The sequence below is a fragment of the Microtus pennsylvanicus genome, chromosome 7, assembly GCF_037038515.1.
Source record: "Microtus pennsylvanicus isolate mMicPen1 chromosome 7, mMicPen1.hap1, whole genome shotgun sequence".
NCBI lineage: Eukaryota > Metazoa > Chordata > Mammalia > Rodentia > Cricetidae > Microtus > Microtus pennsylvanicus.
In genome coordinates this window covers 98,382,480-98,409,561 of record NC_134585.1, presented here as the reverse complement: position 1 = coordinate 98,409,561, position 27,082 = coordinate 98,382,480, and the positions used below count along the sequence as shown (strand labels likewise).

The 27,082-nt window shown below is 34.9% G+C and overlaps 1 protein-coding gene across 1 annotated transcript in view; it reads left to right on the top strand.

Moving 5' to 3' along the window:
- Dpyd (dihydropyrimidine dehydrogenase) overlaps positions 1-27,082 on the top strand; it is a 745,624-nt gene that overhangs the window by 203,017 nt on the left and 515,525 nt on the right. Inside the window, exons 6-8 of the mRNA XM_075981504.1 lie at positions 717-913; positions 8,958-9,039; positions 14,493-14,580. Of these exons, the coding sequence (XP_075837619.1) occupies positions 717-913; positions 8,958-9,039; positions 14,493-14,580 (367 nt within the window). The remainder of the gene's footprint in view (positions 1-716; positions 914-8,957; positions 9,040-14,492; positions 14,581-27,082) is intronic.

Here is a 27,082-nt window from a genome sequence, read left to right as displayed (position 1 = left end):
GAGTCTCCCGTGCTTCTAAAACTAATCTGTCATCATCAGAAGTGATGTAAAGAAATACATTAGCCGGGCGGTGGTGGCACACGCCTTTAATCCCAGCACTCGGGAGGCAGAGGCAGGCGGATCTCTGTGAGTTCGAGACCAGCGTGGTCTACAAGAGCTAGTTCCAGGACAGGCTCCAAAGCCACAGAGAAACCCTGTCTCGAAAAACAAAAAAAAAAAAAAAAAAAAAAAGGAAATACATTAATGAATCCTGCGTTTGCTATGTACCAGGTTATTGCTGACTACTGGTAGCTCTGTAGCAATTTGCTTCCTGAAATATGACCTGTTTTCTAACTCAAGAAAAAAAGCATTCCTCTGATTGACATAGAAAATCAACACATGAACACCTACACTGTAAGCAATTATGTTAGATGTGTGTAAACTATACTGTGGGGGCTCAAGGGAGAATCATCTAGCATGACCAAGAGGTAGGAGCAGGAAAGTTGAGCCGAATGTCTTTCCAGAGTTCTCCCCATATTCTCGGAAGGCCTTTCAGAGATGAGAGAAGTCAGTCCGTCATCAGCTATTTAATAATTACAACTCGGTCATATTTATGTCGGCCATGCAATTCTCATTGCTAATTAAAGTGCTAATTATGAGTTGAAACATTAAAAAATGTGTTTGAGGATGTAAATTTTAATTTCAAAATTTAATCATCACAATTGATTTCTCTATAGGTGTTCAAAGCAATGAACATCCCCCAGATCAGAAGCCCATCACTGCCTCCTCCAGAGCATATGCCGGAAGCCTACTCGGCGAAAATTGCCCTTTTTGGTGCTGGGCCTGCAAGTATAAGCTGTGCTTCCTTTTTAGCTCGGTTAGGCTATTCCAACATCACCATATTTGAAAAACAGGACTATGCTGGTGGTTTAAGGTAATGAGTACATTGTGAGTGTGTGTGTGTGTGTGTTCAAATGTCAAAAATAATGAGGCAAATCGATCCCAGGTGTGGGTGGTTTGTAGTCACGGAGACACTCCAGGCTCACAGATGTTTTCTTACAAGTTCTTTTACAAAGACTAAAATACGGATGATGTCTTTCACTTGAAACTTTGAAGTTTCATTGAAGCAAGATTATATATGGATTTTTCTTTCTTTTTTCAGAAATTAGAGAAGTTTAGAAAACTTTATGATGATAGAATCAAAACACAGGAAAAGTTTCATCCCTAAAAATCTTTTGTATCATAGAAACATATCTACCAGGGATGGCACTGTGATAACTCCAGATAATAGAAAAAAATCCAAATTTGGTTTCCTTATTATAGACAGTGGTATGTGAATTATATGTAAATATTAATCAGGTACTTTTTCACACTATTTGATACACTAAATAATACTAGTTGACTCCCTAAACAAAAGTCTCACATAATAGATTAACACAATAGAGAGTATCAAAAGCTTTTATCATTCTGATGGTCAAGAAATGATTATTTCTCTCTGTTGGTTATAAATATTGAGGATTTCTCATTGTTTCTCATAAGATTTTTAGGAAATATTTCTCTACATTTTATTTTGTGGTGGAGATGCTGGATACTGTTTTTAGTGCCGTCTCACCCCAGCTTTATTAATTAGGAAAAGCATAACGTACTAACAACATGTATAAACATTGTATGTTCTTTTTTCAATTATACACATCAATGAATATGTGAGCTAATTTTAAAAGTACGAGCATAATTGTTGTGTACCCTGGTAGATGAGGGAAAATTTTTTTGCCCCTTAATTGCATTTTCACAAGAAGCCGAAAATGGAAGCAGCCTTGTCTACGAATTATTATGGGTTGCCAATTTTAGTACATGATTATGGTTCTTAGCATCTCTGTATTTAGTTTTCATTCAAATGTGGAGTAATTCATATAAATTACACTAAATGTTTGTTTTTTATGTATCTGAACATTTTTAGTGAGAAAGAATGTCTTGAAACTCATGACTAAACATGTTTTTTTCCTGTTGTTTAGAGATTTTATTTTCTAGCCTTTGCTTTGTGTCTTTCTGATCCCTAAGCACAGCAGCCGGTGTGGAACTACCCTTTGTCTATAATCAGTATTAGAGGTGTTCTGTATCACTGTTAGATTAGGAAGAGCAATGCAGAGCCCAGGGAAGGACCATGTAAAGTGTGTCTGTGAACTTACCTTCTCACTTACAGATGACTCGCAATCGATCAAGGTATCAATCTAAAAGTTCTAATCTGAAAAGATGTTAGATTAATTTTGTATTGAAGTCTGTATCTTAGCTCCTTCATATTTAGGCAGATTCTTTTATCTCTTAAAAATTAGTATAACCACTCTTTAAAGAAATAACTTTAGATAGCGATTGATCCCTGTTGTACTTAACACAATGGATTCCTTTTCCTTCTGAAGTGGATATGTTAAATTATCAGTAATTATGCTTTTATTTAAGCAAGCCTTAAAAAAAACTTTTTCGTAAAAGAGGTTAATTTGTGACAAAGTTTTTATTTTATTTTATTCAAAAAGAAAACAAACTATCTTTTTCCATTTTAAATATCAATTCCGACTCCCATTCCTTTCCCTCCTCCCATTCCCTGAACCTACCCTTTCCCACACCCCATTCACTCCTCAGAGAGGGTAAGACACATTGCTTTGGGGAAGGTACAAGGCCCTCCCTACTATATCTAGGCTGCACAAGGCAGCCATCCTAAGAGAATGGGTTCCCAAAAAGCCAGTACAAGCAGTAGGGATAAATCCTGGTACCATTGCCAGTGCCCCAGCAGTCTGTCCCAGCCATACAGCTGTTGTCTGGGCATGTTGGTGCACTCTTATGACCCTAAAAATTGGGAGGCAGATGTAAGAAGATAAAGAGATCAAGATTAGGGTTAACAGAATAACAAGTTTAAGGTCAACCTAGCCCAAATGAGACCATGTTTGAACATATAAAATTAATGACAAAATAGATTATTGAGTATGTATGCATTTTATTTAAAATAATAATTATGATATTTTATTAGGAGGCATAGTCACGGAAACACTACCCTTAGTTTTAGTTCTTTTAAATGTTTCTGTTTTCTTACATATCTACATGTGTGTATTATTTTATGTTGATTGACAATGTAACTGTTTCTAGGTAAAATATTTATAGCAGTAAAATCTATTTTATATCATGCAATACAATACAAAACAAATCTAAGGATAAATACTTATTCAATCATGAACTGAACCAATGTTTTGCCAAAACATGAAATGTGTGCTATAAAAAGAATTGAAAATAATTGTTATTGTTATATTCCATTATACATAAGAAGCATTAGCATAGAAGGAAGGCAATTTTTTTTATATTTCTGTCACCCATCTGATGGTAGTGAAGGACTTATGCTCACCATCAACATGTATTTTTTGAAACTTCAAATTATTAAAAGAACACAATAGGAAAAAATTTCAAAGGTTTCCATAAACTCAACAACCTTGAAAAATAACTGTTTATATCAAATTTGTTTCTTCTCTTCTTATGTCCTTCCACAGTCATCAGGGTTTATGTTATTTTTTCCCTTGTTCCAAATAGATGTGTACATTTATTAAAATTCTGTATCTTCCAAGAATTTTCTTTGTTTCCTGAGCATCAGATCTGGCATTCACACCCTGGTTATTTTCTTTATTAAACTTTGCTGTGCTCATCTAAGTCCTCCATCTGAGTTTGCCATCCGTCACCAAATGTGAAAATCAGCTGTGTACTCTTTAGTGTCCGGAAGCTGTGCCTGGTGAATGAATTCTTTTTAATAGTCCTCTTGTTTGTCCATATACAATGTCCCTTGTGTGTCATGTCCTGTAGTTGCTGCCAAGTGCTTCTCTTGGTTCCATTATTTTTCTTGCCAAAGACATTTCTTTGCTTTCCAAATGAGATTGTATCAGTGTTCTACGTGGGATTACTCTATAACTTCTATAGCCAAGAAATGGCTATAACTTGATAGTCACTGATATTTTGTATTTCCTTGTTTTCTTGATTATTTCTTAGAATACTTATGATGTGCTAATCAACCAAGCACTAAAAGATTCCCAAATAATCTAGGAGAGGTCTTCTTCTTACTAGGTTTATAAGCCACTGATGACAGTCAGAAAATGCACAGCAGGTTAAACATACATTTTGTTGGTTGATAATGAGCACAGAGCACATTGATGACATGTGACTCCATTGCTTGTTTCCTTACAGGAAAATCCACGTTAGCACTATTCTTATGAAAATATCTCTTTGCATTCATGAAGGAAATGTTAGGACTGATCTTCACCACTTTGGTAGTTTATTTGTCTGTTTTTATACATCTGCATGCACAAACTCAACATTCATATTCAAAATTTGTTTATATACAAATACATCTATGCATATATATTAATAAACCATGTAACATTGCTGTCCACAGAATTGAAAATTAAAAACAAAATATAAAAGAAATTTTTCATTTAAAAATTAGCAGAAGGACAGAAATGAATACAGATATAATCAAAATCAAAATGGAAACGAACTAGGGATTAGGAAAACCAAAACAACAAAACAAAGCACAGTGTTGTTTTCTTGACAAAATAAGGAAAAATGACGAAACTTTTGACTGGACTAATAAGAAAGGAGCTAGGACTTACAAGAACAAAACTGCCGATGGTAAAAGCAGACGTGGCAGCTGGTAGCACAGACAGGGGATCAAAGATTTATAATAATGAATTATATAACAACAAATTGAATAAGCCAGAGTAAGTTAGTGAATTCCTAGATATATATGGCTTACAAAGAATGAAATCATAAGAAATCAGAAAAGACAAATAGGCCAATAAATAGTACAGAAATAGAGTCATTAATAAATATTTGTTATAAAAAATAAAAACCCAGAGCCTGAAGAATTTCCTACCAAAGTTTTCTCAATACTAATTATTGTCAGTTAAAACTATTGTAAAAATCATTTTTATTATCAATGTAGAAAAACGTTACAGAAGGCAAATTTTAACTTGATATCAAGAGTACACTAAGACCTGACAACAATATCCCTGTTGAGTGTGGATAAAATGATGGACAATGAATTAATGAATCCAATGGCATTTACAAAGATCATTTGAGAGCAGGGCGGTGGTGGCGCACGCCTTTAATCCCAGCACTCCAGAGGCAGAAGCCGGTGGATCTCTGTGAATTCGAGGTCAGCCTGTTCTACAAGAGCTAGTTCCAGGAAAGTCTTCAAAGCTACAGAGAAGCCCTGTCTTGAAAAACCAAAAAAAAAAAAAAAAAAAAAGAAAAAAAAAGAAAAGAAAAGAAAAAAAAATCATTTGACCATTACTCCCTCCCTAGCCCACTATCCCCACTCAAACTGGAAACATATTATACCCCCCCCATCCATCTGGTTTTCCTAAGCTGGAAATCATGGGTTTCCATTCAGCTTTTTCATGCACCATTCATAACAGTTAAGCCTTCTCCCACATCTTATTCCCCATTTGCCTTATACCCCCATGTGACTCTTTCCACACCCAGGAGTCACAGTCTCAATTTAAGTGTTGCATCTGTTCTACTGCCCCCCTCCCTCCAGAAGCTGATGTCCTGTGTCCTGGCTTCTATACACACTGCATGTTAAACAGGGTAAACAGAAGGTTAGAAGCTAGGATCCAAGTATGAGAAGGGATGTGCAATGCTCGTCTTCCTGAGCCTCTTTCTCCTGACTCAGTAGGAACAACTTTTCCAGTTTCCATGTTTGACCTTCTGAGCCACTGTGACCTCACTCATTATACATGCTTTCGCTAGTTTCTTCTGAGTCAATATTACAGTGTGTTTATTTGCCATATTTTCCCTATCTATTCATCAGTTGATGGGCACACTTGTAAATTTTATTTCTTAGCTCTTGTAAACTGAGCCTCAGTGAATATATGAATGAACAGATATCTACGTAATAGGACATAATATCCTTTAGTTATGTGCTCAGGAGTGATATACTTGGACCAAGTCTTCGTTTTATGTCTAGTGGTTTTGCAAAGCTGCCAGACTGATTTCCACAGTGAATGCATACATTTACATCCCTGCAATAGCGCATGATTGTCTTGCTTTCCCCATATGAATGCCAACATGTTCTAATTTTTATTCTTGATCTCAGCCATTCTGGTAAGAATGAGAAAGAATCTTAAAGTAATTTTAACCTTCATTTTCCTGATAACTAAGGATTTTGAATACTTTTTCAGTGCTTGCCAGCCATCTGAATTTCTTGTCTTGAGAACTTTTATTCTGTCACGATAAACTGAGTTGTTTGTTTCCTTGATCTTCAGTTGTGTATGCTCTTTGTATATTTTAGGGACCCATCATCTATCTGATAAATAGCTTTCAAAATCTTTTCTTCATTTAGTGTGGCATGTTATCACTAGGCTGATATATATTTTTGTTGTTATCGTGGGGATCTTTAATTTCATGTTAGCTCATTTGTGCAATGTTAGTCTTATGTCACATGCTAAAACTCTTATTGGGAAAGTCTTTGCCTGTGCCTAAATTGAGCACACTCCCTAATTTCTCCTCCAGCAGGTTCAGATTATCAGAGTTTATGTTGAGGCCCTTAGTCCATTTAGGGTTGTGTTTCACACAAAGTGAGAAAAAAGTTCTATTCCATTTCTCCGCATGTTAAAATCCAGGCTTCCCAGCACCATTTTTTGTTTGTTTGTTTGTTTGTTTTTTGTTATTGTTTTGTTTTTTTGAGGACTCCCTCTTTTTCTCAATCATGTGTTTTCTGTATCTTTATAAAAAGTCAGACATTTGCAGTTGCATGGTCTTATATATGAATTCTCTATTCCACTGAAGGATTCTCACGTTGTGTAACATGTTGTTTTTAATATTATTAAAACATAAATAAATAGTATTATTTTTGTTTAAGATTATTTTGGCCATATTTCTTTATGTGTGTTTGTATGTTTGTGTGCATGTGTGTGTGCCTGTGTGTGTGCATGTCTGTTGCCACATGCATTTTGAGATTGACCCTTCTATGTTTGTGACAAATGCTTCTGGAGTTTAGACTAGAATTGTATTTAAGGTGGTTTGGACTTGGTAGTTTGACCACTTTCACAAGATTAATTTTCCAACTTACATTCATGGAAGTTCTCTTTATCTAATGTCTTGCTAGTTTCTTTGTTTATTGTTTTAGAGTTATTATTGAAGAGGCTTTCATTTTCTTGATTAGTTTTATTCATAGGTATTTTATTTTTTGTGGCAGTTGGGAACACAATTGTTTACCTGAACTCTCAGTGTGTTTGTCATTGCTATCTAGAGAGCTACTGATTTGTGTGCATTAATTTTATACCCTGCCATTTTGCTGAAAATAGTCATTAACTGAAATCAAGATTTTATTGTTGTTGCTGGGCTTTTATGTTCTTTTATGTATAAAATCACATTATCTGCGAACAGGGGATACTAAGACTTCTCTACCCCAAGTCTAACAGTTTTATTTCTTTCTCTTGACTTATTGTTCAATATAATTGGGAGATCTAATTAACAAAGTCAGTAAGTTGCAGTCAAAAGATAAATAAAACTCAGTAAAAATTGCTGTTGATTAGCAACAAATTATCTAAAATATGTATATAAATATAGTCCAATTATTAAAGCAACCGTAATACATAAGAATAATAGAATTTTCCGGTAGAATGAAGTTTACAAGAAAAAAAATCCAAAATATTGATGAAAGAAACTGAGCAGCACATGATAAAATGAAGATATTGTTCATTCATGGATTGGAAGACTATAATAAAAATATTCATGCTACTGAAAAAATACAATATCATCCCTATAAAAAGTAATAGGCTTCAGAAAATAGAAAAAATCTAAAATTGATATTGAACCCCAGAGGAACCTAAAGAGAACAGAATATCCTGAGCCTAAAAAAAATAAACTTGATCCAACTTAAAACAAAATGCAAAGCTGCTATAACTCAAAACAGATAAACGGACTTGGGAAAAATTCACAATTCTGCAACTCAGAGAGAAACTCACAAGTTATAGCAGGCAGTCTTCAGAAAGAACAACAAGAAAGCTACAAGATTTGCCATAATGTAGAAAAGGTTATCTTTTCAATAAGTACTGGGAAAACTATGTAGCCACATGCCAAAGAATGAACTAAATTTTTAGTTCTTCAAAAAATAAATTATAAAAGGATTATGAATCCAAATATAAACCCAGAAACCGTGAAATTTTATGGCATTGGCCTGGTCATTGTTTCTTGAATATGACTCAAAAAGCAAAGACAGAGGAAGCAAAGTTCAAATTGCAATCATATGCCCAGCAGATAAGACAATCAGCTATTTTAAGGAATAACTTAGAAAGACAGAGAAATATTTATCACATATGTTCAGTAAGGAATTAGTGTCCATAACATACAATGATCAGTGAAAGGAAACCGAATTTGTTCTGTCTCACAGGAAAACTTGTGAAAGTCTATCATATATATAAATTGGATCATCTGAGAATCTAAATCAAAACCTCAGTGAGATGGTTTCTCACATCTGTCTGAATGATCATTAGCAAAATCAATAAAATGTCCTGAAAATGTGCAGTCTTTCTGTAGAGTATTTATGTGTGTTTGAATACAGATATAAAAAATTTGGCTCTATGTTTACTGTGAATTGATTTTTACTCTGAGATTTTAATATCTTAAGAGCATATTATTAAGTAAATTGACTAAATAATTTGAAGTGAGAGATTGCTTTTGACTAATTTTATATTGTTTGTTTTATATTATATATATTGGCTGTATTTTATATTACCTTCTACATAGTTTTAATACAAGGGACATCTTACGGTGGCAGTGAAAATATTGCTGTTTCTCTACTTGGTTATAAGCAATGTAAATATTCACAGAAACTTATTTGTCCTTTTAATGCTGATCAATAAGAACACATTGAACTATTTTTTTCTATGATGATAAAATTCACTCTAATTCTCCTTTATCTTTTTTTTCTTCATTTGTTTCAGTACTTCTGAAATCCCTCAGTTTCGGCTGCCATATGATGTCGTGAATTTTGAGATTGAGCTTATGAAGGACCTTGGTGTAAAGGTGAATAAGAGACATAATACTATCTGTCTGGATATTGCAGAGAAAGAAAGGAGAATGCTGCATGTTTGAGATTTATGGCCAATGCTGTGCATTTTAGGAATGAACAATTAAAAGCTATCCTATGCCTAGCAGAAAGATACTTTTACTTGCTTAGGGCATTTGTCTGTCTACTGTCTGAATGCCACTAGCCTGGAAAAGGGCAATCAATAGTTCTCATCTGGCACAACTGCATGTGATTAATTGTCTGTAAGAAACAAATTCCTAAATAGCTTTAGGGGTTCAGTGCAGCCAAGAGAAGGATTTGGTTTCTCTAATCATGTTTTGTTCAGGCAAATTGTGAGCTCTCTGAAACACTAGCATTTCAACACTTGGATTATAATTTCTTCCAAAAGTTTATTTTCTTTGTTATGTGTATCATGCTATTTTTTATATCTGGATTTTTTTCATCATAAGCCATAAATTCATGAGGAATAAGATGATAGATTTTATTATTTTGTTCAATAAATATTGTATTCTTCTTTGAAAGATAGACATATGATGCTCATATAGTATAATTACAGAATATAACTTTAGATATTCTAATTTTCCATTACTACTCTTATTTTGTGACCTTATGTCTTCAATTGAACATTTGACTGTTTTGTTTAAAAACTGTGATTTTCCATAAGAAACAACTGATTAATAGTTTTCAGGATTTGCATAATTTCTCTCTCTAGAAGATATTTTAAGAAGTGATTAACAAACTCTGCATGGATTTTTCTTTTACCAAGAAAACCTAGAATTTATCAATAATGGAAAACAAAATACTGTTGTGGACTTTTTCACTTGTTTCTATTTGCATAATATGATGACCTTTCACGCATAATTACAAAACAAATACACTGATTACAAAAATACAATGTGGATATATACATGATAAAAATAAGTGTTAAAAATGACAGTATTCATAGAGATGACTTACAGATGATTAGATACAAGAGAAAATTATTTAAATTTTGAATTTAAATTCTTATCTAATTTTCACTAAGTAAATGAGCATTACATATCAAAATTTCAAGTTAATATGCTTCATATTTTGACCAAAGATAAATTAGAAATTACTTTAAAGTATTTTGAAATGATAGGAGACAGGAATGATAACACATATTTATAATCTCTGCATCCAGGAGATTAAATAATTTTATTGAGTTTTTAGAGGATAGATATATTGCTTAAATAAAAGAATACCTTTTCTCATAATTTTAAAACTTATTGGTACATAAAAGTAGACAAAGTACTGTGTAAAGAAAGCATACATTTTATCTACAGTCATATGACTTCCTAATTTTACAAGTAGGTAGTCTTGGCAATGCCTGGCAATATTCTTCTCCTTAGTTATTATCTATTAGTAAAATGTTTAACTTTTGTTTGGGAAAAATTTATCTATATTTGCATAGAGTTCTTCTGAAATGCTGATTTGGAAAGTTTGTGAAGAAGGTATAACTGTTGGAGATGTTTCAATTTTAGGGCCAATGAAGTTATAGTCTTATTGAGACAAATTGATTTACTTCTGTTTGGTCCACCTCCCAAGTTCTTTGATGATATCAATGGAGTAAAGTAAACAGCCTTTGCTCTATAGTTCTGAGGAGAGAGGACAGGGAATACTTTGAGGGCTTGGCTCCTCTTCTGGGCTACTCATGAAGTATCTATGACAACTCCCTTTGACACTTTGTCCCAAATATGGTCCATTTTTGAAAGGGAGATGAACTCATGAACATGTTATCTCATTCTCATCACCAAAACATATAAACTGTTCTTACCATGTCTCTAGCTTCTTTCAGCTAACATTATCCACAACTATGTTCACACACAATTTCCTAGAAATTAACTTTTTCTAGATTTATATTGTTTTGGTTTCAAACACACACACGCGCGCGCGCGCACACACACACACACACACATGCACGCGAGCCCACATGGTTATATTGAGAACTATATAGACACAAACATATAGATGACTGACATCCATTGTCCAATATTATCTTAATTTTGTTTTACCTTCAACAAATAATCACCCAAATATTACTTTTAACAAGGAGTATGTCAAGAGTATACATGTTATTACTGAATTTGACATATCTCAGAGGTGAACTGAAACACTCCCTACGTATCAACTGTTTCTGACTCACTTTAGCAGTGGAGTAGAGTATAGCTGCATTCAGTGGTTTCTATGTTCATATCAGTCTTCTTCAGCAGTTATACCATGCCTGTCACAGAAACTGCAACCAAAGCTACTCTCCATGTAAACCCACAGTAGTTTATATTCATCCTGTGGGAACTATCGAATCTCAGCAAGGGACAAAGGGTGAAGTCAATGGAGATTTGATGGGCACCAGGAACATCTTTCCCCATCCCACCAGCACACAGAATCAGTTCTATAAAAACTCTATCAGTTAGGTTTCTGATGTTTGAGTGTAGACTTCCCAGCTGTGAGAGCAATTTCAACTCTTTTTACACAGACCAGACACAGTTGGGAATTCTTAACTGACAAGTGTAACAATTTCAATTATGTGTTTGGAGAGTAGGAAAATGCTCATTGACAGGGTCAGTGTCTCTGATGGCTCCCTGGGACCCAGATTTTAGTCAGGCTCCACGTTACCATTCACATTGCTCCCTCCTTTGTGTCTCCAGGTATCAATGTCAATAAAGATCATGTGCCTAATAGTCCTTGAAATGTCTGATTATCCCTATTTCCCTGGTGCACAGTTGCCTAGGTAAATGGTCATCATCCCCTATGGGAGAGCAGGGTAATTATTGTAGTATTTATTTGCCAGGATACTACAGAGATCTACCTAGTCCTGCCTGGTCCTGCAGCCGTTCAGTCCCAAAGAAACACACAGAGGCCTACATTAATTATAAACTGGTTGGCCTATTAGCTCAGGCTTTCTTATTAACTAATTATTACATCTTGCATTAACCCACATGGCTTGGTACCTTTTATCAGTGAGGCATTCTCATCTTGTGTCTTGTGTGTCTGGATGATGACTGTAGACTGAGCCTTTCCTCTTCCCAGAATTCTCCTGTTCTCGTCACCACGCCTATACTTCCTGCCTGACTACTGGCCAATCAGCATTTTATTAAACCAATACAACTGACAAATCTTTACAGGGTACAAGACCATTGTCCTTCAGCACAATTTTAAAACAAACACTCTGAATCTAGTCTCCTTTGCTTAGGTATCTTCCTGACCATTATCCATAAGAACTTGTAACCAATGCTGCTACCAAGAAGCCATGCTTAACTCTTCTCTTTTGTGTCTAGAATTACTTCCCAAGCTCTCTCAGGTGTTATGTAGATGTAGTTGTCCACATTGGCACCATTTGTTGATAGATCTTTTTTATACTTCCCGGTCCTGCAGCCTTTTATCAACGAGGCATATTCATCTTGCTCGCTCTGTGTCTGAGTGATGACTTCAGACTGAGCCTTTCTTCTTCCCAGAATTCTCTTGTTCTGGTCACCCTATCTATACTTCCTTCCTGGCTACTGGCCAGTCAGCATTCAATTAAACCAATACAACTGACAAATCTTTACGGGGTACAAGACCATTGTCCCGAAGCACCTATGTGTGTGATGTCTGTCTTGTTCAGCAGGTTTCTACCTGAAAATTGACTCATGGGTCAGAGAGATGGCTCAGGGTTAATGACACTAACCACTGAACGTCACAATCTGAGTTAAATGCCCAGGCAACACATGGTCAAGAAGAGAACTGACTCCTGTAAGTTGTTCTTTGACCTCTAGTTTCCCCAAATAAATAAGTATAATTGTATTTTGAATTGAATCATGTTTGAGACCAAGCACAATATTGTGACTTGGAGTCAAAGTGACTACTCTGTCCCTTTGATTTGTTCATATTGTATGAATAATACCCCTTGTGAAAACCCTACCCTTTGTCGAGATCTTAGTGAAATACCCGGCAATCTCACATGTTTGAGTATAGCTACAGTGAATCTTTACTATCTGAACTACCATACTTATACTAATAACAGGATTTTGTAGTATAATTTCATGTGTAAATATTTTGTCCTCACTTGACTTTTTGGATCTTTTTGACTCTTTGGCCTCACTTACTATTTTATTATTATCTTATTGTCTCAAATATTTTATTGTGTGATTTTGGTTTTTTGGGAAGCCTACCACCTAATTCTCAATAAATCACATAGAGGCTTTTCTTAGTTATGATGTCCAGTCTTAACTTGACTTATTTCTAGCCAGTTTTTCCTTATCTTGTCATCCTGACTATCTTTTGCCTCTGGGTTTTTATCTTACTGTATTTGTATTCCTTTTTTTACTTCTTTCTTCATGGCTTGCTATGTAGCTGGATGACTGACCCATGATACCCTTCTTTCCTTGAACTCTTGTTGCTGCTCTTTCTCTTTCCTGCAAGATTTCTCCTTCTACTTATATTATCTGACTGCTAACCCCACCTTTCCTTGCTATTGCCTTGCTATTGGACATTCAGCTCTTTATTTGGACCGTCATGTGTTTTTAACATGCAAGCTTTACAGAGTTAAACAAATGCAGCATAAACCAAAGTGTCATCCCTTAAAATAGTATTCCCCAGCAGAACTCAAAATAGTGCTTTCCATATACACAAGGGGAGAAGTTTTACTAATTTTAGTTTACCTTTTTGAATTTTATTTTTAAATTAGCATACAAAGTAACTTATGACATTTCCATACCTGTTTACTTTGGAGGAATTATTCTCATCTCTTTGCTATGTCTCTCCATTTTTATATCAATTGTGTTTTATTGCCTCTCTCTCTCTCTCAAACACACATACACACAAAACCAAAAAAAAACAAACAAAATTCCCTCTCTTATTGTTATGGAATTATATCTAGTTTCTTGGCTTTAATCGACATTTATTCTCCCAGTATATATATATATATATGCAGCTAAAATCAAAAGGTAAAGGTAAACATGTTGTTCTTGTTTTTTGAAGTCTGGGTTATCTTATTTAATATACTAGTTTCTATAATTTTCATTTTTTTACCTTTCTTTATGACTGAAAAAAAAATTCCACTGTGCATATGTACCACAATTTCATTATCAGTTTGTCTATTGATGGACACCTTGGCTTAGTCTATTTCCTTGCTATTATGAATATATCAGTAGTGCACAAGAATGTACAAGTGTCTCCATGGTGCAATATATAATCTTCGGGTATACGTTTAGGAGCTAAATACAGGGTCATGAGGTAGTTCCACTTTTTACTCATTTCATTGTAATTATACTTGTGTTTCTACATTCATCCCATGCAGAAAATGTTAGTGTCCTAATTATTTACAAATTTCATTAGAGAAACCTGTTCATTAAAATTTTTCATAGTCATTTCTTTGACTCTGTGTGTTAAATACTTAGTTTTAATCAACTGCTAAAATAAAAATTCTTACTGAAAGTACTGTTTCTTGCAGATAATTTGTGGTAAAAGCCTTTCCACAGATGAAATGACCCTCAGCACTCTGAAAGAAGATGGCTACAAAGCTGCTTTCATTGGAATTGGTGAGTGAATTATTTCTAAATATCTTTATTTAACTTAATTTTTTTTCCTGACAATGTCCATGAGAATGACTGCCTTTAGACATTTCTCTACTGGAAATGACATCTTCCAAGCACTGATACACCATATTGACTGGACACACATGTATCCTGTAGTCCCAGGCCTTGTTGGACTGCTTCATTTGCCTTGAGAACAGGCTTCTGTAAGAGATGTTTGTCATCCTAGGTCTCCCACTGCACTGGAAGCACTAGAAGTGGGCTCTAAGGTGAAGAATGCCTTCCATGATGTGGTAGCGAATATCTGGCAGGAAGCTTTTGCTTTCTTTTGATGACAGTATAATTGCCTAGCGATGAACTACAGAGTAGGCGTTATTCTATGTTCGTTTTACGAAGGCTCAATATATTTTGGAAGGTATCTCACAGTATTAAATTTTCAAACATTTCCCTTCCACTTATTATGTATCAAGAGACCAACACAAACAAATAGCTGATTAGATTTTGTCACCATGTCAAGATGTCTGTTTTTCTTTCATGTTTCATATTGTACTCTGGAAAATTCTGAGACATGAACTGAGCATATTAAATTGGTAGTCTCTAAAACACAACTTGACCCTTCTGTCTTTATGTCCTTATCCTTTTTCTTCTTTGAATATCTGAGTACTGTCTATGGAAGTGCAAACCTCCCATATCTTTCAGTGATTACATACTGGGTAGGATGGGCAAAGCATGGTGCAAAGGCAGGATTCTCATTACATTTTTAGATTAAAATCACTATTAATGCTTCCTTACCAAATTTTGCTTATTTCAATGACTCATTCCTTTACTACAGCATTGGAACCACATCCACAGGAAGCTCTGAACACTAGCTGATTTAGGTTTTGAAAGCATCATAGAGAAGTAAATCTGCTATCTTTGCGATCTTGGACCACCTTTCAGAACCTTTTAGTAACATTGTACCTTTCTATATCATTTTCATTAGCTATACTGACCAATTTGTATACTAATAATAGGAAGAAGAATAGTGTTATTTTCCCTAGGTTTTCCTGTAAAAGATACTTTGAATTTAGACCTGCTTTTCAACTTCATAATTTTACTGAGAAAAGAGCCTTGCACGGTATCTATAAAGCTGTATATAGTGGCTCTGCAAGATCTCCTGCTTTTCTCTGACTCTGGTTGTTGCCAGGTTCCTGGTCCACAGTAAGTGGAAGATTTAGAGGGAAATTATGTCATATGACACTTTCAAGTAACACTTCAATTCACCATTAAGTTTCCTACAGAAGTTAGACATAAAAGGTACAGGTTCACTGTCAGAGTAGAACGTCCTGGAACAATTACTTCTGTTGCTATGGACATTTCTATGAACATGTCTGTACTCAGGAAATAGAGGTCATGCTAACAACATTCATTGAAGGAGTTCCAAATTTAATACATAGGAAATCCAGTATTAGAAAAATTTGGAATAATTTAGTGATTAATAACATCTAGTGATTCTAGCAGTCAGAAATACGTTATGTCTGAAAACTAATCAAAGACAATTCAGGTTTTTCTTAGAAGTTTTTTCTTGAGTTCCCTTATTTTATTACTCTTTCTTGGGCTACAGCGTTCTCAAGACCAGTGTCTGTTGGGCCATGCACTCTGTGAATGAAATACATAAATGTGCAGTCCTTTCATATTTATGTTGTACACTTTCATGTTGAAAAACAAATCCTTTGACATTTTAGTGTGATGATGCGTTCCCAGGCAGCACCTGTCCTCTTAGGTGTGTGTGTAGCAGCTGTATATACCACTTCTGCTTCTGTTTAATTGTCCATAACTTAGTCATAAAGCATCCCTAGCAGCAAAGGATTATTGGAAATTTGACCACAGGCAAATGGATGTTGTGTTTCTAACACCCAACAGAAAGAAAGGAAAGTGGTACCTAGTGCTTCTGCCACAAGGCGATTCTCCTTGGTGTTTGATGTGTGAGATTCATCAGTCAACTAACCAGAAAGGAAATAGTCTTAGTATTTGAGCTTCATTAGTTGCTACATCAGTAATTTAATAAAAAAGAGAAATGATTTATCTTTTGTATGTGTGTAAACATGTCATATAGTTCTCCAGTATTTACAGCTACTATTTTACTTTATTACCTTATCAAAAGAAAAATATTTTATTAGATGTAACTTTCACGATACTTCATTAAGCACATTGATTTAATATATGTGTATTCTCATGGTTGCTCATTTTAAATATTGTATTTATTGCTAGGGGAAAAAAATCACTTTTAGATTTCACTGCACCCCCAACACTAACAGAATCCATTAGGTTATTTGTCTCATTTCATGCATATTTTTATGAATTTCAGAGTTACAGCTCTTACTCATGAATGATTAAGCATCTTCTAACTATGAGATGAGATTTTGTGTGTATTCACACTAGACTTAGTTGTTATTGAGACAACTTGGGTTTGATAGCTCTAAAATTTTGATTTTTTTTTTAACCAAATAAAAAGATTCACACAGTGTGTTGCTGCCAGTGCCCATAACGGGAGTGAGTAGGCCTCCTCTCTACATCGTTGTCAAAACATTGATTAGCTCTCTTTGTTCAGTGGAATCATATTACAGAGTCTATCCATTGCTCTTTTTATTCTTTTAAAGTGCAGACATTAAAATTCCAAATAAAAATAATATAAAGTATTACTAATATATATATATATATATGAAGTTTACTTTCTGGAAATATTGTTACATGTTTTTATTTTTATTATGTGTGTTTACACATGCATACTATGTTTTGTATAAAACATTTAATGTGACATAATAGTTAAAATTTGATAATTATAAGTGTAAATTGTAAGAATTATGTGGTAAAAAAATCACCATTTCTAGTATGGTATGTCTAACACCTACATGTAAGTAGTATATTAATAAAGCAAACCCCAAATACAGTGGTATTCCATGCCCAGTGCTAAAAGATTGAAATAGAAATGAAATCTAAATTCAGTGGCATGCTTAGGTTTAAATTGAGTTAGGAAAACGTCAACTTAGGATTGTTTACATTTTGAAGATGAGTCTCTTTTATGTCCAGGTATAGGAACAACGTGTCTTGTTGTCTAAGGAACTGGGCACATCCCCTTTGCAGCCTTCATCTTCCTGGTTATGCATCTGATAGTTCACACTTACACCCTTACAATGTAGTGGTGTTAAGTAAATAAACGTTTAGCAACATATGAGAGAAGAAGCATGCACGGGCTGAGACATACTCAGATAATCAATGCAACTTTAAGTATAACTGTTAGTTAGTTCATTTTATTTTTGAAATCTCAGAGAAGGAAAATGTTGCAGGGAAGCTACAATGGTGTGCTCCATGACCATCACACTAGGCGGTCTGGCAAAGTGTGAGCAGGCAGATACTGTAGGGATGATGTGATCCGTGTTTACCCAGAAGACATCTTGGAGTCCCTTATTCCTAGCAACACTTCCATTACTACTGGATCCCTGCTGCCGGCCCCTTTCTACCTGATCACATTGACCACATTGTCAGCGTGTCAGAGTCAAGGGGTCTGGTTGTGCTGTCTTTAGGTTTCCTCATACCCTCTTGATTTCACGTGCATAAAGGAGATTACAGGACTGGTAGAGTGTGTGGTGTGCTTGAGGACTTGGGCATGCCTTCTGTCGCCACCAATAAATAAACCCATAAACAGCTTCCAAAATACCTCGGACATAGTAAGAACTCTCTTGGTATCTCAGAGAATTTTAGTATTGAGTATTATTGAAACAATTTTAATAATTTCCCAAAACCAAAGAATAGAATATTTTAAAATGTTGGTGATTATTATGTATCCCAGCACAAATTAAGCCTATGATGGTACATTGTCACTTTTTATATGATTGACACCAGTTTTAATAATCTACTGAAACAAAAAATATTATTTTAAAATATTGGTGATTATTACATATCTCCGCACAAACTAAACCTATAATGGTGCATTGTCACTTTTTATATAATTGGTATCACCATTGCAATGGAACAAACAGGAAGAACGTCATTCACAGTGATGGTATTACCACCTACCACTGGAACTTTGATGGCACTCCAGGCTCTATCCCAAACATAATCCAGTCTGTTAACCCTTCGCTTGGCCATGGAGATATGACTAGCAATCATGGAAAATAGAGTTAAGTTTAAGAAAAGTAGAACAACAACATAAAACTCCAAAATTTCTAACAGCAATCAACAACTAGCCACTAATCATGGAAAATCAATTTTATAGGAAGAGTAAGATTAAAATAGCTAATGTCATTCTTCAAAATTAAAAATCTTTTCTAGACTGAAGATCGAAACTTAACACGTTCTGAGGACACCAGCCAGCACTGTAACATTCCACTTACGGCTGTTGAACAGGAATATATATTCTTGAAAAATTAGATCCATATTTAGTTTCAATTTCTTATTGTTACCACCTATTGGGTTATTTTTTTTGCTTTTGTTCAGTTACTACAAGAGAAGAATATTTTGTAGTGTGAAGATTACCAAATATTATAACAGCTGAGGAAGAGATAATTACAATTAAGAAAATCCATTGAGAAACTGTGGTATTAAATTTGCTGTTCTGTGGCCTTTACTTAACTCTCTTGTGCCTTCTTACAGCCAGACTTCTTCTCTGCAAAAGTTATTCTTAATTAGTTTCTTAATCAGGAATTTCTAAATTGTAGATAATCATGTATGCTTTCTATTTATTTAGAGGGAAATGCAATAGTTTTCAGACAGCTCACTCTACTTCTGCCCCCCAGATAAAAACTGGTTACCTACTCCATATAAACAATTACAAATACATTATTTAAAATAATAAACCTGACTTAATTGTAAGCAAAAGGCACAAATGTGTTGCTGTGAATATTACTTTTTTTAATTTGCAATATTGTTTAATCTAGTATCACTTGTAAGTACTCTCGTATAATTGTAAGATGGCTCCCAAGAATTTGAAAATGAGGGATAAGGAATTCCAGCTGAGAGTTCATTAAATCATCTGTTAATGAGTTCGTGAAAAGCTCCAGAGGGTATAAAAGAGATGTAGGGCAATTATTCTTTGATCGTATTAACATATCTATAGAAAGTACATATTAATCTTCAAAAGCAGGTGGTAGACTGGTCACCTTATGAAAATAGAAGAAAATAATAGAGACTCTGAGAGAATTTTGGCAGTGTTCTTTTACAGATATTTAAATTCAGTGTCCCTGAGTGATTTTAGCTTATATCATGTAAGAGCCAAGTAAGTCCATTTAGTTTCCAATCTTTAAGTTGTGTTTTTATGCATTTTGTGGGCATGTCTTTATGTGTGTGAATACACTTGAGGAGAGCTTCTGAGAATCAGTAGTTTCTTTCCTCCATATGAGTCCTGGAATTGAACACAGATCAGTCAAGACTCAAGTGTCCTCACCTTCTCAGCTCTGTTGCTGGCCGCACGTAAATATTTTGAAGTTGCTTAGATCTTCAAAGACTTGGAATCTCCTTGCTCTGATTCCAACCTCACGCAGTTGGTGATAATTTTGAAATAGGTTGATGGTCAGAGGGGAAGATCACGGGTAAACCTTGCCCACGTGATTCACTTCTCTTCTGAATTGTGTTTTATCGAGGAATTCCCTCACCAACACTGCACTCAATATTCGTGACACTCACACTGAAGTAGACTATCCTCAGGATGCTGGAGCTGTGGGAATCTACCCTGTAGATTTCTGGGGGTGTGCCACCCAGCTCTCAAATAAATACATGACTTATTCTTACTTAGGAATACCCAGCCATAGCTTGACTTGTTTCTAGCCAGCTTTTCTAAATTAACTAATTTTCCTCTTTCTCTTCCACGTTTTGCTTCTGGGCCTTTTTTTCTTTATTCTATATTTCTTTCTTCCCTTCTTACTCTGGGGCTGCCTGGGTGGCTGGGTGGCTCGTCCCTGGTGTCCTCCCTTCCTCCTTCTCTAACTCCTTGTCCCCTTCTTCTTTTCTCTGGAGCCTAGATTTCTCCTCCAATTTATTCTGTCTGTCTAGCAGCCCCACCTATTCTTTCTCCTGCTTGGCTATTGGCTGTTCAGCTCTTTATTAAACCAATCAGCTGTTTTAGACCAGCAAAATAATACATTACAGAGTTAAGCAAGTACAACATAAAATATTGCAATACATCATTAAACAAATATTTCACAGCATAAACTAATGTATCACATCTTAAACTTAATATTCCAAACACTACCCTTTTAGTTATAAAGTCCCAATTTGTTGACCTCACTCATCATTTCATATACAGCCTCCTTTCCAAAAAGTATTTCCCCAATTTATATCTATTCATTTCCCCACAGAGAAAATTCTTGAATCTCTCTCGATGCTAATATCAATTCTCCTTAGAATATTCCTCCCATGAAGCAAATCCTTCAATACACACTCATTCTGATCCACCGAGCGAGTGTTTTAACTATGTTCATACATAATGAAATACTCTTGTTACATAAGGAATTCAGTATCCCTTTTATTACTTTTGGTTAGTTGTACTTATCTATTATCTCTTTAAAATGTATGAGTATGATTATAATTCATTTTGATACTCAAAATTTTTACCATATTCTTGTCAAACTGTATCAATAAAGTATTTTGAGGGAAGAAAATTAGAAAAAAGGAAGACATAATAAGAATGTTATAACTTCTTAAAAAGATTCGAGATATCACCATTTAACTATTTAAAAGTCCTTCATCCCCCCAGTCCTTGTCTTTCTCTGTTTCTCTCCCTTTTTTCTCCCATCCACTTCCCCCAATTAAAAGATAAGCTCATCGTCTCTGAAAAATTCTTATGCAGTTGCTCTATTAATGTCTTATTGAGGAATCTAGAATTACACTCTGATGCTATTTGCTTTGAGGATTTGGACTTAATTTTTAAGAGTGGATTTATTGACTTATAGAGGTTTTTTTTTTTTTTTAAATTTATTTTTACTGTTTTTATTTTTATTTTATTTTTTTTTTATTTATTTATTAAGGATTTCTGCCTCCTCCCCGCAACCGCCTCCCATTTCCCTCCCCCTCCCCCGATCAAGTCACCCTCCCTAGTCTGCTCGAAGAGCAATCAGGGTTCCCTGACCTGTGGGAAGCCCAAGGACTGCCCACCTCTATCCAGGTCTCCTAAGGTGAGCATCCAAACTGCCTAGGCTCCCCCAAAGCCAGTACGTGCAGTAGGATCAAAAACCCTCTGCGATTGTTCATAGAGGTTTTGATAAGCATTTCATTTTTACATAAGAAATTGTTTTAAAGACTGGTGATTTTGCTCAGTGGGTACAGGCAAGGTGAAAACTTGAGTTTGGCCCATGGGTACCACATAATGAAAGGAGAGAATAAACCCCTACGAATTGTTCTATTGTCTCCATACATATGTCCCTCATATACAATAAATAAACTTATAAGATTACTTTGAAAAGAAAACTATTTTTAAGATATTAACTTACCTTATAGGTAGAAATTCTTTTTTTTTTTTTGCTGTGTGATACTGTTTTTTTTAATTTATTTATTAAGGATTTCTGCCTCCCCCCCTCAACCGCCTCCCATTTCCCTCCCCCTCCCCCGATCAAGTCACCCTCCCTCATCTGCTCGAAGCACGAGCTAGGTAGAAATTCTTAAATACTGTCCATTGTAAACATATATTTATTTGATCATTAATTAATTAAGATTAGTATGCTTCTTCTAAGGTAGTCTATATCTTATTTTATTTAACAAAATTATAAAAAGTATAAATGATATTATTTTACTTTCAAATATTTTTATCATCTTTGAATTTTTTAAATAGAGATAGAGGGATTTCTTTGCCATTTCTTCCCATGTGTTTTATGAAATAAAGCTACATTTCTCTTACGGCAGTTATTTTTCCTGAAGAAGGAAAATTAGGCATTTTCATTATGTAAGAATTAATTTTGTTTTAGTGGTCCCAGTGGCTTAATGAATTCTTACATAGTCATTGATAAAAGGATTAGAAAATCACTGAAGTAAGCAAAATGTTTATTTACTATTATAATTATTATTATTTTTGCTTATTAAGCTGCTAGTTGTGTTTCGGAAAGAACACTGCCATTTAAATCTTCTAGGGGATTTATTGAGCACATACTATGAGCATAGTCATCTATTGTGGCTGCTCTGGCTAATGTCCTCAGACTGGAAGCTACAGACCACACATAAATGTCCGTACTATTGAGAAACTGGAGGTCTGGATTCCTTGGACAACATGCTTGTGCTTTAGTGGGGGCCCTTCCTGACTTTCAGATGGCTAATGGGCTTACCTAGCTTTTTCTTTGTTCATCTAATTGGTCTTTTTTTAAAAAAAAACAACTCTTTTTCATTGTTGATGCAGTTGTTGCTAAATAAATGCTAATCCCAAAACAGAGCACCTTCAACTTATGATTATTTAAACTGAATCTTAACCCAAATTCCATCCTCCAATATAAACTTGACTATTACAGCTTAAATATAAGAATTTTAATGGGATACAAGCATGTACTCTGTAAAATGGGCTTTGAATATTTTTATAATTGTAGCAATCATCCTGTAAGTCTCAGCTGACCTCTAGAAGGCAAATTTGGATATAAAAGGGCAACAATAAGAAAGGGAATGTGTGTTGTCCCAGACACATTAAAGACTCTTTAGTAAACCTCCTCCAACTCAATATAGTTGTCTGTGAAGAATTTCAGACCTTACTGAATGTATGTGAACTATTCATAGGGGTTTTCAAATTAAAATCATGAACTGTGCTACTGCATAGCTATTCTATCACTAGAAAATATACTGCTATGCTTATTTTAGCATTTTGTCAACTATTACTATGTAAAATTTTGGAAAATAAAGAGCAATATTATACATAAAATGAAGAGTGAGGTTACCCAACGTGGGGGAATAATTCCCAAGAACCAGTTTAAGCACCAAGGACATAACCTGATTCCACTGCTAAAAGCCTCATAAACAGACTAAGTTACATAACTGTCACACACATGCAGAAGGCCTAGGATGGTCCTAGGCAGGCTCTTAACTTTTGGATCAGAATCCCTGAGCTCCCATGAATGCAGGTCAGCTGTCTCTGCAATGGGAGGAGCTTGGTTCTACCACAACTTGATGTGCCATGCTCTCTGGAGGACCATGGGAGGCCTGCCCCTTCCTGAATGGTGACAGAGGAGGAGTGGATGGGGCAGGGTAGAGAGGAAGCAAGAGAGAGAAAGGTAGAATGGGAGAAGGGGAACTGTGATTGTGATATAAAATAAATGAAAACTGTTAAATAAAAATAATTAAGAGTGAGAAAGAAAAACAACAGAACTGGTAAGAAATTGGTGTAAAATGGTTTTCGTTTCAATATGGCATTTTGCTTCTTTATAAGAGTCATGCTTTTGTAATATAGAACTATGTAACTTCAGGATAATTTATGTTATTTATTAATTCTTATTTGTATAAGTAGGCTATACCATCTTTAATTAATAAGGTAAATTTTGCTACTAAAGTTTAACAAACACATCTCTGATTTTAAATGCCTTTCAACGATATGTTCTAAAGCAAAATGATCTCTTCGGAGATCTCCCTGACACAGAGAGTTTTATGTAGCAAAATATAGGGGGCATAGGATTCCCTGTATGAGTGCAGTCCTGAGTAGATGTTGTTGACATGACCAAGTTCAGTATAGTAGCCTTGAACTCTTGGTAAAATAACAAAATCTTACCCCCAGGGAAGCTGGAGAGGCTCAGAGCAATAGAAAAGCCTTCCTCTGATCTACCTGTGAATGATGTTAGCATATATAGAAATTAATCCACAGTAGCTCTCTCCCTCTGAATACTAATGTCCTAAAGACTATTCTCCTACAGAAACTAATCATATGGAGATCATGTGAACATATCTCCTTGATCCAGGTATTGTAGTATATATATCATACACCATTCTCCCTTCTTTATCTGTGTGTAATACTGTTGCCTCCTTGTCTAGTTGCATACAATAAAACCACTTCTCCATTCAAGAGAATATAATAAACACATTGAGATTCTGGGGTGCTATAATTTTTCTGGCCAGCCTGTTCAATCCCAGCTTAAGTGTATATCTGTGTGTTCGTCTGTTTTTCCTTCCCTTGTTGTCACAGTAAGGCTCATTCTGGAGCCATGCTGAGTGGAGCAGCAAACCAACTTTAGGAGTAATAAAACTAAAATTTATATCAAATTTAATTTACTCTTGATCATGTCTCTGAATTATTCCAGGAACAACTAGTACAGTTGTGTTCTCAATACAACAGACACAACTCTGTTGATTTCTCCTACTCATTCTCAATTAGTTAAACTCACATTAGTTAATACTGTAAATTATGCCACGAATTGTAGTATCTAAAACCAATAATGCACCACTAGTAAACTTAAACCTTGAAATGGTAAGTCTTTATATACACATTTAAGGGTGTCTACTGTGAGCACATAAGAAAAAAAGTTTTTAACAAAGTTTGAATGGATTTATTTTCTTATCTCCAGCTACGTCAGGAATCCTGATGTGTGTTATCATCCTCTGATTAGCCATTCAATGCCACCTGGTGTGCAGATGGGATGAGCATTGCACATCAGAGGTTCTGTTCACACCCTGCCCACCACAGCCACACTCCCGTGACAGGAACTTAACAGATGTTCATTTTGCTTGTGTGAATAGATAAATTGTGTATCCAACTTTCAATTCATGCAGTTAAGTTTGAAGAACAAAACATTGACATTTGAGTCAGGATGCAAAATGATGCCCATGTCTCGGCAGTTTAAGGGAATACAGTGATCACGTAATGATTATTTCTTCACTCGGTCTTCAAGTACTTACTGTGTGCTTCTAGGATTAATGTGGGCTTTCTTTTATTTTAAACAAAAACTCATGGGATAGTTTCATTTAATTCTTAATAACTGTATTTCAATTATAATTGATCAATACTAAATTATGATTTTAGAATTATAATATATAATCACTTTACATTGTTCTCTGTACTTGTCAATATATTAGCACCATTTCCCATATACATAGCAGTGCATAAAGGTATATATTTTTTAAAAGTGTTAATATGTTTTTAGAAAAGTGAGAAAATTACTTTAGTGTAAATAAATACAGCTTTTGCACAGGTAAATACAATATATACATCAACTGCATTTTTGACCAAGTTCTGGACACATGTTCTTTTGAAACTCTCACAATAATCAATGGTTTGCCTATCCTCATTTTATTTCCTCTTCTCCAGACCCCCAATCCATGTGTGTATGGGGGGGGGTAAATAAATTTCTAAAATTTGAATAAAGGTCTTTCTGAAACCCTATAACTCCAACTAATAAGCAATACATACATTAGCATAACTTATTTAATGTTTTTTTAAAATTTGAACTGTGTACTTTCTCTAACAAGAACCTTTTAAAAATTAATTCATTAAAAATCAGAAAAGCTGAACATGTTGTCCAATGCCTATAGTCTCTGCATTTGGGAGGTGGAAGCAGGAAAGTGTGGAGTTGACATGGACCACAAAGAGAGTTCCAAGCAGCCTGGGATCAAAACTTAGAGTCTTTCTCAAAACAGAGATACAGATTTAAATAAATTAAAAGTAATCTAACATTTTCCAGACTTTATAAGGCCAGTAAACCCACAGCAGTGATAACTACTTAGAAAAAACAAAACAAAACAAAACAAAACTACACGAGATCAAGCCGGTCATCATTCATGTAGGGATGGGAGGTATCGGTGTGCACCCAACCCTAGCTGAGGAGCTACTGACTTTTGATGGCTGCTAGGGGAAGAAATGTCAATTTAATTCTGAAGTTTGGTCACTGACATGTTTTGGATGCTCCAGTGGGAGGCCCAACAGCCAGGGGCTGCGCTAACCGGAATCAGTGGGATATTAGTAAAAAGAGGTCTTGAAATGGAAAGGGCAGTGTGGAGATGAGAGCTTACAGGAGGTGGAGTGACAGAATTAGCAGAGAATGGATATAATAGTATTAAAAATAGTGTACACATCTATGAAATTCACAGAGAATAAATTAAAAATAGTAAATGTAAAAAGATGAAAACTGCCTTAACTGAGTATCTTGTTAGCATTTGTTACACTACCTTACCATGTAACGGTAGTGTCTCTCTAGCCCCAGAAGTGTTTGTATAAGAGCAAAAGTATAAATACCTACCTTAATTCGTCCAGCTACCTTATTCCAATAAAGACTCTTACTCTTGCTAACATAGTGCTCTTAAAACTCTATTTTCTAAGAGTTGTCAGAAATCCCATGATGTTTTATTGCTGCCTGTTACTTTATTTATTATACTTGTGGACATGGGTATAATTATTTCCTCAGGTCCCAGTGTTCATTTATTTGAATATACATCTTTAAAAAACATAATTGTTTGATCACAACAGCTTGGTTCCTGCAGCATTATCTTACTATTCTCTATAGAAGCTGCACCATTTTACCTCTACCCATAATGCATTCGTTCTAATTTCTCTAAATAATTATCAATATATTTTTATTTT